The sequence below is a fragment of the Lissotriton vulgaris genome, chromosome 1_2 (assembly GCF_964263255.1).
Source record: "Lissotriton vulgaris chromosome 1_2, aLisVul1.2, whole genome shotgun sequence".
NCBI classification, from domain to species: Eukaryota; Metazoa; Chordata; class Amphibia; order Caudata; family Salamandridae; genus Lissotriton; species Lissotriton vulgaris.
Window position 1 is genome coordinate 77,153,609 of NC_141686.1, and position 15,644 is coordinate 77,169,252.

General features: G+C 49.2%; 1 protein-coding gene across 2 annotated transcripts in view; it reads left to right on the plus strand.

The window, feature by feature from the left end:
• CCDC77 (coiled-coil domain containing 77) overlaps positions 1–15,235 on the plus strand; it is a 293,054-nt gene extending 277,819 nt beyond the window's left edge. For both annotated transcript variants that reach the window (XM_086952832.1, XM_086952833.1), the window contains one exon: positions 11,534–15,235. In XM_086952832.1, coding sequence (XP_086808958.1) covers positions 11,534–11,680 — 147 coding nt within the window. In that variant the 3' untranslated portion in view covers positions 11,681–15,235. The remainder of the gene's footprint in view (positions 1–11,533) is intronic.
• The last annotated feature ends 409 nt before the right edge of the window (positions 15,236–15,644 follow it).

Sequence of the window (15,644 nt, forward strand, 5' to 3'; positions counted from 1 at the left end):
ACTCCTGACACTGATAACTCTTGCCATTGGAGTACTATGAGGTGCTTGCAGAGGAGCCGCCAGTATTTGCATGTTTGTATATTGCCGGGTACAGCTCATAACTTTCTAAAAAGGCGCTTGAACAGCCCCCATATTTCAGTTCTTGTTTCTTGAGAGAATGACCCACAACCCCACACACACACACAACCCCCCCACACTCCGCCGCCACGCGCGTGCACATCGCACACCATTTGTCTGTGCCTTGTCATCAGACTTCAAACCACCAGCCACTTCATGCACGCCTCCCTCCCCGTACCCCTCCCACAAAGCAAGACATTTCCCACCAGCCACTTCACACGCACCGCAGGTCATAAAGAGGCCCAGCTGCTCTTGAATCAGGCCCCCTCCCAGCGCTGCCTGTCCTTTTTCAAAGGCAGCTTGTTTTCCATTGCCGACAGTTTACGGCATGGGCTGTCTACCCTCATAGTGACACTCAGCTTTCCTGAAGTTCCATGAGTCAGTGCAGCCCGGGCTGCTGTTTAGACGGCTTCGTAAAGAAGATGCTGCCATTAAATAAATATATTTAAAAAAAGGAAAGAAAACAAATAAATACAGTTTTAAAGAAAGGTGCTTTAATGTTTCGTGTGTAGGGAGTTTTTCATGTTCGCTAAACACGAGGGCTCGTGTTCAGCTTTCTTTCCACTAAAGTCCTGCACCCCTCGCCTTGAGTACTACATGTTGCTCCCCTCGTCCCATTTGCTCTCTCTTCTCCGTGTGCTGCATTTTATTCCACTCGCCCAGACCTGCTGTCTGTTGCTCCTTCCTCCTGCCCAGTGCTTCTTCGTCCTTGGCTTTCTTTAGATTTTTCAAAAATTCTTCTCCCCAACCTCTGGCCTTTTGCTCTGCTGCACGTTGCTCTCCACTCCTGCTCATCATAAGGGCAAGTAACAGGAGGCAATCCATCCGTCAACAGACCTCATCTGCTAGCAGCCACGAGTACTACACAATCTGAAAGAAACAGGTTAGTATTAGATTCCTTACCTTAGAATATCCCTAGGCATCAAACTCGATCCTGAAATGTTTGCGTAGCAGTACCCTTGCGCTTCGGTAGGCGTCGTCCGCGCTGTGATGACGTCATCGGAGTACTTAGACACCGCCTCCGCCCGCTGACGTCAGTTCTTCTTTTTTCCGCGCCAGCAGCGCAGATCCGGAAAAAGTGGTACCTTAGTCGATTTTTGACTAAACTTTTTTACGATCCCTTTTGATCATTTTCGAAGTCTTCGACTCCGAACGGTTCCGGTAGGGATGCCAGGATTTAAACCCTGTGAGGACTGCGACCGACTGATGTCAGTGACCGACCCTCACCGCCGATGCCTTCACTGTCTTGGCGTCGACCACGACGACAAGGCCTGACCCGACTGCAGAGCCTTGACATCCAAAGCTAGGTGGGAGCAGTCCCGCAAGCGGCTCGAGATCCGGCAGTCGGCCCCGCGCCGCGAGAGGTCCCGGTCCGGACGGAGGTGGAGGGACCGGTCGCGGGGTCGGAGCCATCATAGCTCCAGGAGTCGCCATCACTCCTCGGGTTCAAAGTCGTCAGGTAAGCACAAGAAGTCGAAGAGACGTCATTGCTCTTCCGACTCCCCCCAACGCTCGCGCAACGCGGCCGGGGGTTCGGGTCACACCGCCCACGCCGCTCCGTCGCAGGCGTCGCGGCCTGCCCCATACCCTCCGGTCCCTGGGCAGCAAGCGACGCCGGAGGAGATAGAGCGCTTCCTCATGGCCATGAGGTCCCTCTCTCCTCCGACGGGCTCTGCGGTGCCTTCGGTCCCAGCGGACCCGTCTGGGGTCCCTAGCCGTTCGGGTGCTTCGGCCCGGACGCCAACGGGTGCTTCGGCCCCGACGCCTTCGGCGTCTTCGCGCCCGGCGCCGTAGGGCCCCACTGGATCCGCTTTTGGATCTGAGTCGTCGCCGGTTGACCAGACGAACTCACTTGCGCCGGTCCCTAGGGTGTCACCTCCGGCACCGCCTTCGGGCGACGCCGTCCCCGATGCCTCCCTCGATACGGTTCAGGCGTCGGAACGGCGCCGCTGGGCGTCGCTCTCGACGCAGCTTGGAGAGTTCTACTTCAACGAACCGGCCCCATCCTTTGACAACCCTGATTACCAGGAAATGGGTGATGAGGAGTATTGGGAGGGTCTGAGGACCCTCTGACACGTGAGTGTCAGTCCCAGCAGGACTGGACAGGTGAACTTGGGGATGCCAGTGGTCTGGACACTTCGCCAGACACTGGTTTTGTCTCACCCCCTACTGTGGCTACGGAGGAGGGGACAACCTACAGTGTGGTGGTGATGTGGGCGGCCAGGGCCTTGGGCCTTGAGCTCCCCGTTGCGGCCGTGAGGACTAACCTCCTCACTGAGGTCCTTAAACCTCAGTCAAGCTCGGCTGAGCCTCTGCTGCCGTTTAATGAGGCCTTACTTGACGTTCTTTTGGGCACTTGGTCCAGGCCCGCTACAGGTCCGCCTGTAGATAGGAACGTGGCCAGACGCCACCGCCCGGCCCCGGGCGACTCTTGTTTCCTGTCCACCCATCCCACCCCCAAGAGCATTGTCATCCAGGCCTCCAACTCCCAGACCGCATTCCCGTCGTCTCCGCCCGATCGGGAATCCAAGAGGTACGAGCAATACGGCAAAAAGGTATTTTCCTCCCTTCCAACAGCGCGTGCCTCTTGGGCCGCTACACCCACTCTCTGTGGGACGTGGTCGCGAACGTGCTGCCAGAATGCCCAGCAGAGGTCAAGGCTAAACTCACCTAAACCCTTGCGGAGGGTTGAGATGCGGCACGGTATTCCATCCGGTGTGGGCTGGATACCACCGACTCACTGGGCAGGGCAATGGCAACGACAGTGGCGATTCGTCGCCACGCCTGGTTGAGGTCCGCCAACTTTTCGGCTGATATCCAGAATACACTCATGGACATGCTGTTTGATGGCCGTCGCCTTTTTGGTGACAAGGCAGACCATGCGCTTGAGCGCTTTAAGGACTCCAGGGCTACGGCCAAGTCCTTGGGCCTCTCGGCCCCGCGCCAGCAAACGGGTGCCTTTTGCTCCTTTCGTGGCCAAGGAAGGGGCGCCCCCACACGTGCTGCCAGCCACGCACCGCAGACTAATTTCCAACGCGGTGGCGTCGGTCGCGGACAACGGCGAGGTCAGTCCACACCTACCCCTGCAGCATCCACCTCAAAACCCTCCTAGTCCGTGCTTTCAGGCCCATGTGACGCCTGTGGGGGTCAGGGTTTGCCATCACCTCCTCCACTGGCGCACGGTCACATCGGACATGTGGGTGCAGCAAATCGTCCGAAGGGGCTACTCCCTCCCCTTTGAGGCGAACCCTCAAGCCATGCCACCGCAATGCCACCGCGGGGTGGGGGATCGCTTACAACTTCTGCAAGAGGAAGTTACGGCCCTCTTGGCCAAGGGGGCCATCAAGAGCGTTCCTGGGCCAGAAGTAGGGTGTGGTTGCTACTCCCACTACTTTCTGGTACCCAAGAAGGGCAAATGGGGGCCTACGCCCTATCTTGGATCTACGGACCGTCAATGGCTTCCTCCGGAAGGAGAAGTTCAAAATGCTGACACTGGCTCAGGTCTTAGCTGCCCTGGACCCAGGAGACTGAATAATAGCGTTGGACTTGCAGGACGCTTATTTCCACATCCCCGTCCTGCCGGCCCACCGGCGCTACCTGCGGTTCACGGTAGGGCACGAGCACTTTCAGTTTACCGTGCTCCCCTTCGGCCTTACCAGCGCCCCAAGGGTGTTCACGAAGGTGATGGCAGTGGTTGCAGCTCATCTGCGCAGGTTAAGGGTTTCAGTCTTCCCCTACCTCGATGAATGATTGTTGAAGGCGGGCTCGCCCAAGACAGTCGTCAGCCACCTCCAGACGACGGCAGACCTCCTGCACCAGCTGGGGTTCTCCATCAATGTGCCGAAGTCACAACTGTGCCCCACCAAGAAGCTCCTCTTCATCGGAGCAGTTCTCGACTCGGCGCAGTTTTGGGTTTACCCTCCCGAACAGCAGGTTCTGGATATTCAGGCTCCGATTCCGATCTTTCAGCCTTTATCCCGAGTTTCGGTCAGGTTGACGCTGCGGCTTCTGGGGCTGATGGCCTCCTGCATCCTTCGGGTGCATCACGCACGATGGCGGATGCGGGCTCTGCAGTGAGACCTGAAGTTTCAGTGGGTCCAGCATGAGGGCAACCGTCCGACCATGTCCTGATCTCGGAGGGCACTGCGAGACAGCTGCATTGGTGGCTCACGGACCGCAATTGGGTCAGCGGCAGATCCCTCTCCCTTTCCCAACCGGAGCACGTAGTTGTGATGGACGCGTCCCTCCAGGGCTGGGGAGGCCACATGGGAGAGGCGGAGATCAGAGGCCTCTGGTCTCCGGCGGAGTCCCGTCTCCATATCAACCTTTTGGAGCTGCGGGCGATTCGTCTAGCACTGAAGGCATTCCTCCCCTCTGTCCGGGGGAGTGTAGTGCAGTTGTTCATGGACAACACCACCGCCATGTGGCACTGCAACAAACAGGGCAGGGTGGGGTCGTGGACCCTCTGCCAGGAGGCTCTGCGCCTCTGGCAGTGGCTGGAACATCAGGGCGTGACCCTGGTGGTTCAACACCTAGCAGGTTCTCTAAACGCCAGGGCGGATGAACTCAGCCGCCGGTGCATGATTGATCACGAATGGCGTCTAAACTCGGACGTGGCGCAAGGTCTCTTTCTGTAGTGGGGAGAGCCTTGGTTAGATCTATTCGCCACCGAAGAGAACGCGCAATGTCATCAGTTCTACGCATTGGAATTTCCAAGGCGGCACTCGCTCGGAGACGCTTTTCGTCGCGAGTGGAGTTGCGGTCTGTTGTACGCCTTTCCGCCTATACCACTTCTGCCCAGAGTGCTGAAGAAGATCAAACGCGACCGGGCCCAAGTCATCCTTGTGGCTCCGGACTGGGCACGAAGGTACTGGTATCCTGAGCTACTCAGTATGTCAGTCGATCCCCCGGTTCGTCTGCCTCTTCAGGTGGACCTTCTGTCGCAGCAGCAGGGGACGGTCCTCCACCCGAACCTGTCCAGTCTCCACCTCCATGCTTGGAGATTGAGCGGCGACAGTTGAGGCCATTTGACTTGCCCCCTGAAGTCTGTAATGTCATTCTGGCAGCCAGGCGTCCCTCCACAAAGTCAGTATACGCCTGCAGGTGGAACAGATTTGTGGCATGGTGCACAGCAAAGGCTGTGGATCCTCTCTCTGCCCCTCTTTCTGAGGTCCTTCTCTTCCTTCTTTCTCTTGCCCAGCAGGGCTCTGCTCCGGTCACTATCAAGGGCTACCTTTCTGCCCTTTCAGCCTTTCTAAGGCTGCCTGATCAACCATCTTTGTTCAAGTCCCCCGTTGTAACTCGTTTTCTGAAAGGCATCACACACATGTTCCCCCCTGTTCCGTTTGTGATGCCTCAGTGGGACTTCAACCTTGTTCTTACCTATCTGATGTGCGCTCCCTTTGAGCCTCTTCACAACTGTCCTCTCCGCCTTGTTACTCTGAAGACTGCTTTCCTGGTTGCCATCACCTCTGCCAGGAGAGTGAGTGAGCTCCAGGCTCTTTCATCCAAACCTCCTTTCCTTTCTGTCCATCCGGACAAGGTTGTGTTGCGGACTAGACCCTCTTTCCTGCCCAAGGTTGTCGCGGCCTCCCACATCGGGCAGTCTCTCACCTTGCCCACCTTCTTTCCGCCAACACACCCCTCAAAAGAGGAAGAGCGGCTCCACCGTCTGGACCCAAAACGTGCGCTTTCGTTCTACTTAGATCGCACACGCCAGTTCCGGGTGGGTGACCAACTCTTTGTTGGTTACGTGGGCGCTAAGAAGGGACGGGCGGTGCACAGGCGGACCATCTCTCGGTGGGTCGTCTTGTGTATCAAGGCTTGTTACTCCTTGGCGAAGGAGCCTCCTGTTGGGCTGAGGGCCCATTCCACTCGGGCCACGGCGGTTACCACTGCCCTGGGTCGGGGAGTCCCTTTGCAGGTCATCTGTCAGGCTCGCTGCACACGTTCGCAAGACACTACTGCCTGGACAGCCAAGTCCGGAGGGATGGCTTCTTTTGCCGTTCCGTCCTCCAGGACTTTCTGGTGTGATTATTGATTCGCAGACCCACCACCGTGGTTGGCATTGCTCGGGTATCTATTCTAAGGTAAATAATCTAATACTAACCTGTTTCTTTCAGTTGAACAAGTTACTTACCTTCGGTAACAATATATCTGGAAGAAACAGTAGTTAGTATTAGATTCCTTACCGCCCCACCCATCCTCTCCGTTCTGCGAACCGATATCTAGGGTTACGGTCCTCCCCTTTCAGGGCCCTAGTTTCAATGGCACCAGTGTTGGTTTTCAACATGGCTCTGCGTTTCTGGCGCGGAAAAACTGTGTCTAAGAACTGACGTCAGCGCGCGGAGGCGGCGTCTAAGTACTCCGACGACGTCATCACGACGACTGACGCGGAGCCACGCAAGGTTACTGCTACGCAACCATTTCCGGATCCAGTCTGATGCCTGGGGATATTCTAAGGTAAGGAATCTAATACTAACTACTGTTTCTTCCAGATATATCGTTACCGAAGGTAAGTAACTTGTTCTTTAGGGAATGTAGCTATCTCGTTCTTTCTTTCTATGCAACTTCATGGATTCCACATTTTCATGCTTGTATTATTCGCAGTGTTGTTTACTATTGTTCACACATTAATTTACATCTGTTTTTTCTTGAAAGAATGACCAACAACCCCACACACACACAACCCCCCCACACACACCCACACACAGATACACCCCCCACACCCCTCACCCCCCCCACACACACACCCCACACACACACCCCACACACTCACACACACCCCCCACACACACACCCCCCACACACACACCCCCCACACACACACCCCCACACACACACACACCCCCACACACACCCCCCCACACACACACACCCACACACACACACCACACACCCACACAACCCCACATATTTACACTGCACTCAATGCAACATTTCTCTACTTCCTTGGCCAGCCAAAGTGGCGGAAGCCCATGTTAATTCCACCTTGACCAACTTTCTGGTGTCTAACTCCATTCTAGACCGTTCCCAACATGGCTTCCGGGCCAGGCACAGCGCCGAAACAGCCCTCCTGAGTGTCATGGAACATCTTTGGACTATACTTGACTCCGGAGGATCGGCAGCACTGATCCTTCTAGATCTCAGTGCTGCCTTCGATACTGTCTCACACAAAGTGCTGATGTCCAGACTAGAGGAAGCAGGGGTATCTGGCCAGGCCCTTAGCTGGCTCAAGGCTTTTCTGTCCGATAGATCCTTTAGGGTCTCCATCCCGCCATACCTCTCCAAAAGAATGTCCCATTGAACAGGGAGTGCCCCAGGGGTCTGCCCTCAGCCCCACCTTGTTTAATGTATACATTCAACCTCTGGCAGAGGTAGCCAGGAAGTGCGGGCTGTCACTAGTGTCGTACGCCGACGATACCCAGCTGGTGGTAGCACTGAAAGACGAGAGCGGCCTGAGTGCGCAGAATTTCAAACAGACTCTCGCCGACATCACCAGCTGGATGACATCAAACTACCTTCAACTCAACGCCAGCAAGACAGAGGTCTTGCTGGTAGGTAAAGACACTACGGCTTGGGGGTACAACTGGTGGCCTGAGACTCTGGGACAACCACCGGTGCCCAAAAATGTTGTAAAAAACTTAGGAGTATGGGTGGACTCTGCATTGAACTTTACCCATCATACGAAAAAAGTGGCGGCCACATGCTTCGGGATTTTACGTAACCTAAGGCTCATCTTAAAATATTTTGATCACCATACCCGCCAATTGGTGGTACAATTAGCCATTCTCTCACGGCTGGACTACGCTAGTTCCCTGCTGCTAGGAACTAACGTAGCAGAGAAAGCCAGAATGCAGCCAGTCCAAAATGCTGCCGCAAGAGCTCTGACGGGCCTCCCCTGCCACAAGTATGTTACAAATACCCTCAGGAATCTACACTGGCTTCCGGTAGAAAAGAGGATTCATTTTAAAACTCTGTCTCGCTTTTAAAATTCTTTTAAAATTTCGCCTTCACTCTATCGGTCTATCAATCGCCCTCCCCCTATCGCATCACCACAGTATCACTCAGCAGCACCACCACAGCATCACTCAGGGGCACCACAACATCACTATGCGCTACCACAGCATCACTAAACGCCACAGATCACTCGTCGCCACCAAAACATCACTCAGCGCCACCACAGCATCAATCTGTGCAACCATTCAACAACAACTGGTTCAAATATGTTCTCTCAATGGTTCAAGCTTTATTACAAATGGCACAAAAAGATGTTAATATTCACTTCTGTTCCTGGATTTTCGTCGCAATCAAATACAATGAACAGAATCTTCACAAAAGTTATTTACAAAAGTTTAAGCTATTGTCATTATAAATTACAATAATTTTTATTTAAGTATTAATTATCAAAAGAACTATTGGCATTGTAAATGACAAAGCTATTAAATTCGCTATTTTCAAAACCAACACATAAACAAACAAGCACTGGCGTTGCCAATAGGTTTCGCATTAGGAAAGTGTGAGCTATTGGTATTGTAAATGGCAATTATTTTTTTAATATGTGTTGGCATTGAAAATATAGAAATTAATAGCATTGTTATTTACAAAGCCAATAGCTTACACTTTCCTAATGCGAGTCGTATTGGCTATGGGAATGCTTGTTGAAACCTGCAAAACTAAAGTAACGCTGCCCAAGTAAAAAACAAGCTATCCCAGCCTGCTATGCGCTTTTAATGGTGCTGTACCGTATTGCTATGATGTGAAAATAATGCATTTAAACGATGCAGTATTTTCGTTTACACTCTGCAAAGGATCTTCGAAGTGCGCAGTCCAGAGTGGGGACAGAGACGCAGACATACGAGAGAGCGCAATACGGAGGAACAGGAGAGAAGCACACAAGGGAGACATCAGGCAAGCACATGCACTCTCGTGGACTTCTTAGTCAAAAATAAAGACAAGTACGGGAAATGCAAGCGCCGGGGGGGGGGGGGGTGGGTTGGGTTCACAAGGGAGAGAACAACACGAGTGGTGGGGGAAAACCACGAGGGAGACAGCAACACAGGAAGAAGTACACGCTGTGCTGGGGGAGGGGGGAGGGCCATTAGGAACAGGAACAGATGGCCATGAAAGTGTATGGGCCAAATGCCAGCAACACAGGAAGAAGTACACGAAGGAGGCAGCAACACAGGGAGTGGGCAAAATTCAGACATGGCAGACAGCAACAGTCAAGAGAACATCACAGCGTAGGGGAGAGAAGCATTTGGTTGTGAAGGAGAGAATGGGGGCAGAGACGCAGACATACGAGAGAGCGCAATACGGAGGAACAGGAGAGATGCACACAAGGGAGACATCAGGCAAGCACATGCACTCTCGTGGACTTCTTAGTCAAAAATAAAAACAAGTACGGGAAATGCAACCTGCGGGGGGGTTGGGTTGGGTTCACAAGGGAGAGAGCAACACGAGTGGTGGGGGAAAAGCACGAGGGAGACAGCAACACAGGAAGAAGTACACGCTGTGCTGGGGGAGGGGGGAGGGCCATTAGGAACAGGAACAGATGGCCATGAAAGTGTATGGGCCAAATGCGCGTGCCTGTACGTGCACTCGAAGAAAACGCCACGGAAAAAAGCGGTGGTTTGACTATCCGATGGAGCACATGAATTCTCCCCCATTTCCCATTGCTTCATTGTTTTGTTTCAAATATTTACGCACAAAAAGAACCACAAAAAAAGCGAGGTCATTGAAACCAAAGCGGTCATTCGTCTGCACGTGATCAGATGACTCAAGGGATCTGTTTTTCATTTGTGGCTCTTTTTGACTGTTATTCAAAGAGACTGGCTCTTTCTGTGCAGTTGGCTCGGCGCTTCGTACATCTGCAGTTCAGAACAAGAACAAGTCGGGTTGGGGCGGGAGAGTGAGAGAGTGGGAGGGAAGAGCTGGAAAAGCCCAGGCTCGGCAGTGCAGCATGGTTGTGATTGCGTGGAGAGAGAGGGGAGGTGCTGGTGTGGTAGGGGAGCTGTGATTGCGTGGAGAGAGAGGGGAGGTGCTGGTGTGGGAGGGGGGAGGTGCTGGTGTGGGAGGGGGAGGCTGTGATTGCGTGTAAAGAGAGGGGAGGTGCTGGTGTGGGAGGGGGGAGGTGCTGGTGTGGGAGGGGGAGGCTGTGATTGCGTGGAGAGAAAGGGGAGGTGCTGGTGTGGGAGGGGGGAGTTGCTGGTGTGGGAGGAGTGCTGCTAGGGGAGGAGAAGCCTGATGCCGGATGGGGGCGGGAGAGGCTGGGCTTGCATGCGATGCGCGTGCATGTACACGGGCACTGCATGAAAACCGCGGGGCTGAAAGCCCTTTGGTTTGAAGATGTTTTCGCCACATGAATTCTCTCTACGCTCGATGCGCTTGCGCGCATCGATAGGTCGCGAGACCTAAAAATGTGTCATTTACAATACCAATGGCTCAAACTTTCTAATGCGAGACCTATTGCATTGCAAATGCTTGTCTCACAAGTATTTGGTGTTTTCTGCTCATTCAGAAAAATGTTGGTGTACTGAATGTATTGAGAATTGTTTAAGCTATATTCCAGTTACTATCTTCCTTATTGAGGACTGTCTGTTGAAAAAGTTTTTTTTTTTTTAAATGAAAGGCAAAAAGTGTTGCAAACTACCACATATGAAATAAAGAAGAGGTGTTTTTGCAGAGCAAGAAACTTAATTGATACATACACTTTGCAGAGTAGAAAACTGAAGCGATATACACACTTCGTTTGTAAATTAATTGCCTTGGAGACTGCGTTTTCGTGTGTTTATACCTGAAGAGAGCCACCAGGAATCTGACTGGTTGCTAACAGAGGCCCGGGTGAGGCTCTCCAACAGTGTCATGCCACCATCTAGAGAACTGGTGTTGGATCTCACTGAGAAACTCAGACAGACATTATGATGCTCAGTAGCGCAGTGCCATGGCTGAGGCGCGTTATTAGCGGTCAGGTTGCGGCCTGAAAGGGAGCAGGGGTGGCCGGCTCGGTGTTAATTCAGTCTGAAACCATCGGTACTGTAGTTCTGTGCTCTCTCTTTTTTTCAGCTTATATTAATTGTAAACTTATAAATATGGTAATACAAATGTAAGCATATATGTCTTAAAATGTATATTCGATTTCTATGTACAAATGCAATGTCATGAAATACGATTTTTAATAATGTTATTGCTGATTGTTTTTACATTTTGGGCTCCATCTGTATTGAGGTGGCTGATACCTATTATGCGGTAAGACTTGCCACAGTGTAACTTGCCACACAAGTATTTTTCTTTCTTATTTCAATAATCTTGGTAGTCGAGGAGGTGATCCGTTGTCAATGGGCCATCAATAATGCACCAAATAAATTCTATATCACTTATACTTTCACTTTTGTTGTTTACTTCGCCCTACTCTCAGGTAACACTAAACATTGGCCCAGACCAGGACCTTGCAATTCTCCATGAAGTACGTCAAGGAAACGCAAGGACGAAGAAAGTGCAAGGGGAGTTAAAACACCTGAAGGCCAAGATTTACGGACTGGAGAACGAGTTACGGATTGGCTGACTCAAGTCTTGCAACAGCTTTCAATAGCACTAGAGCAACATGGACCGACGAAAAGCTATTTTGTAGGACAATCATGATGCAGGAAGCTTCTGAGTGCAGATTAGTGTTTTTTTTAATATCCTCATATCTTAGTCATTGCATTCTCTATTTAACATAGAGGATACCTTTCAGTAACCGAATGTGCTTACCTTTTACAATGAGTTACGAATTCCATAGCCCATTTCTAATGCTGCTGCACCTTTTGTTTTTAAGTAAAAGTCTGAAACTTTTCAGATTTGATGCATAATAGCCAACTCGTAAAGCTCAGGGACCTAAAGGTATGGACAATATTTGTTTACCACCAGAATACACAGTCTGCATTTATCCCCTCCTAGATTAAACCAGTTGATCATTACCTGATAGCAGAAGGACTGTGATAAAACAATAAGAATGTCTTTGTGATTTTCCTATTATTCTGATGCTGCTATATCTCTTAACTTCCTCTGACCATTGCTTTGCAAGCGCTGGCCACTGGAGTTCAGGCCGCCAATTAGAGACCCCAGGGTACTTTGAGTGGAGTAAACATTCTGAATTGTTTTTTTACAAACATTTTGCATTTTCTTTTTATTTATTTTAGTTTGAAGAACAATTAAGCTAGAAGATATTTTCCTATATATTTTTCCAATTACAAATGTGAATGGTTTCCCTCATATTTTGCATTTGAATTAGTGGATCAAAGTATATCCCCTTATTTCTGCCTACATCCTCGTAAATTGACTGATGTCTCAGTAGGGTTATACTGAGTTTCCTAACTGGGGTATGCCTCCTATTATCTTACTTACTTTATATAGCCCACCCCATTAGTACAAGTCCTTTTTCAACGAATGTCCACTTAACTCTTTCCTCATTCCTCCATATTTTCCCTGCTTACTCCCTGGTGTCTTTGGCTACTTACTCTGCCATTTTGTGCATTCAGTGTCTCCCTTGTAATGAACCTCCCCAAATGTTTTTTAAATGTCATTTTGCATCCTCCATATTATTTTTGGGTGTTTGTGTATTTTTCGGCTCATTTTTTTCTATTACTTACCAAGATTTGAAATAGGATGGGGGCGGGTTCTATTTGATTGGAACTTTTCAAAATAGATTCTTAACAATTGTTTTTGTTTTTCAAATGGAATAATTTCAAAAAACATTTTTTGTATAGTTATTAAACATTATCACCACCGTTCTGGAAAGGAGATGATGGATCACTTTACTCTTAGAAAAACGTGTTATAACATCGCCTGACCTTTCCCTCAAAGATGGGAAGCATAAGTTGGATTGAAATCCATTCTCAGTCGCTTGTTGTTTATTCTGCTCGTGGAGAAGATGCAATTAAAACGAAGTACTGGCTCGCTTGTTAAAATTCATAGCCGCTACCTGGCCATTGTTACATAATTTGAGCCCCAGAATCTACAAAGAACACGTTAAAAGTGCACCACTGTGACTCGTACCTTAAATGACATCATGTGGCTCTCACCTCAGAGATAACGTGCTTCGCTTTTGCCATAAAGGGCACTGGATTCCAGTTATAGCCCAGGGGAAGGGCACAGGACGTAGTTTTCATCAAATGTTGTGACAGGTACAGCCCCTCACAGAAGTGCTATGAAGCTTCTGGCAAAACCTCCCTCGTATCCAATAAACAACTTCAAATTGGTTATTGAAATTGGCCTTTTTTGATTTAAAAGAAATAAAATTCTGCTAGAGTGCCCAGCCCAAAAAAAAAGTTACGTCTTGTAATGTTTTCCTGTTGTCCTAAAGAAGGAGGCGGTAGCTTAATGGAGTGTTTACTTTAGAGGAGTTGGTAATCTTCAGGAGGATCTTGAGTATTTTTTTGTTTTTGTTTAAGAGGGTTACCTCAGGGAATGATACCTATTTCCCATGCAGAGATGTTGCGCAGGTCTGCTCCCCGAATCTTCCGAATTGGTGATTAGACCCCGAAGGAGACATCAGAAAGGCATCCTCATTGGTTCACTTCACCTCTCACTCTGCATTTGTTTTTTCCTGTGATTCTGTGTCAAGCAGTGCTTGTGAGAAAGGAGGAGTGGTCAGGGAATCATAAACCTCTTGCTCGTTTCTGCATTACCTAATACTACGCTCGAGATCTAGCTCCATTGTCTGTTTTGTAGGTTGCGTTGTCTAAAAACTGTACTATCCTGCTTTTAAGTGTGGGGACCTGTGGTGGACTATTATTGAGGATATCTTCTGCCTCTGCGGTTGACCAGAGACTGTTCATTAACTAGACTACTCCACGGTTAAGGGGAACACATTTCTGGTTTTGATGTGGTAGGATCCCAGTATTGCGTATTGTCTATATTTTGATATTGTTCACACCGGGTTACTACAGCCTTTACATATTTTTTTTTTTACTTAATATTCTTGGGCCTGAAGATTTCTTCTTGGATAGTAGTAGCTCAACCCCCTTTTACCTTTTTCTAAACATCTAGGTTCTTGTACAGTCTTGCTTCTCTTAAGAAAGTGAGTGTGACGCCAGTTGGCCTACACAACTTCAGACTTATATGGGTACTTTGTGCTCGAAACAATCACTGCAGCACGTTCAGTGCTGCAAAGCTAACTATCCCATCCTGTACTTTACTTGCTGGGAGTTCTTGTCTCTCCCTCTCTGGCAGTAGGTGGTGAAAGGGCCACCACATTTGTTCACGTGTCGCATCAAATGACAGCATTACCTTAAGTGAGGCACTCTACCTGAACTCATGCCTTCACTCAGCATCAGAGGGGTGCTGTGCGCTAATCACAACCTCCCTCGCACTGGGCTATTCTTTGAAGGCTACTTTACAAACTCCCTGGAAAGCTACTACTTCTTGGCACATCCACCTTTGGTCCTCATTTGGGTTCTAGATTGGTTCCCCTTGTTTGCCCAGTGGTTGCTAGGCTGGTCTTACTCCTCCAGGTGATGTTGCACCATGAGAAGGAGAGCTCAGAGAAACGTGTCCATCCCTTAACTTCTTCCTCTAATGATTTGCAGTCCTGTAATTGTGGGAAAGATTCAATTTGTTGTACTTTGTGACTGCCTCTTGAAATTGGCAGCATTATAACTTTGCAGGCTAAGTAGATCATGTGCACGAATAGGCATTGAATGTGACTTTTTTGCCTGGTGGCCTAACTTCCTTGGCTATGGCATTACCTTTATATCAGTTGGTAACGTATTATCAGTACTGAAGTGTTATACAAGGCTAAAGTTTTTCTTTCAGGTTTTCTTGAAATTTTTCCTCTAATTACTCCCTTTTCCATCCTTGAAATCGAGGAGGCACGATTTCTCTATTAGTTGTAAAGAAAGGCACTGGTTTAATGTGTTGCATTTTCAGCAATAATTATGGCACATATTTATTAATGTAACGGGCTCATTTGTGGGACACAAAATCCACGTTTGTGAATGGAATAAAATTAGAAGTTTGTGATTGTCATTTTTTAAATCAATGAAACCGTATTCTGTAATCTTTTGTTGTGAGTAAATTGTTTACGTTATTTGCTTCTTATGTACATACATTTGAATAAATATGAATACAGTTTTAGCATTACATTATTTAAAATTCTTCTAAGATTTTGCAAGTCCGTTTTTTATTTATTTTTTAACTTTCATTGGTTATTTTTCACAGAAATCAAACACGATAAGAGTTCTTGAGTCAAAATGTACAGTATGTGACACCGTTTTCGTTTCACAGACAGCATAACTCTTGCAATACACTCAAGGGTAGAAGTTTCATGTGCATATATCCAGGGCACGAGTCCTTAAAAAGTAGTGGGGGGACTAACCAAGTTAGACAGTATGCAAGGGACATCACGGCGCATGACATCACACATGCCATCACAGGAATTGACATAGAAAGTGGCATCACAAGCCACGACTTTACAGTAAGTGGCATTAACATAACATATCTAAAGCCCTCACATATATGTTTAGCAGGTCTATCATGTGTACATTTGA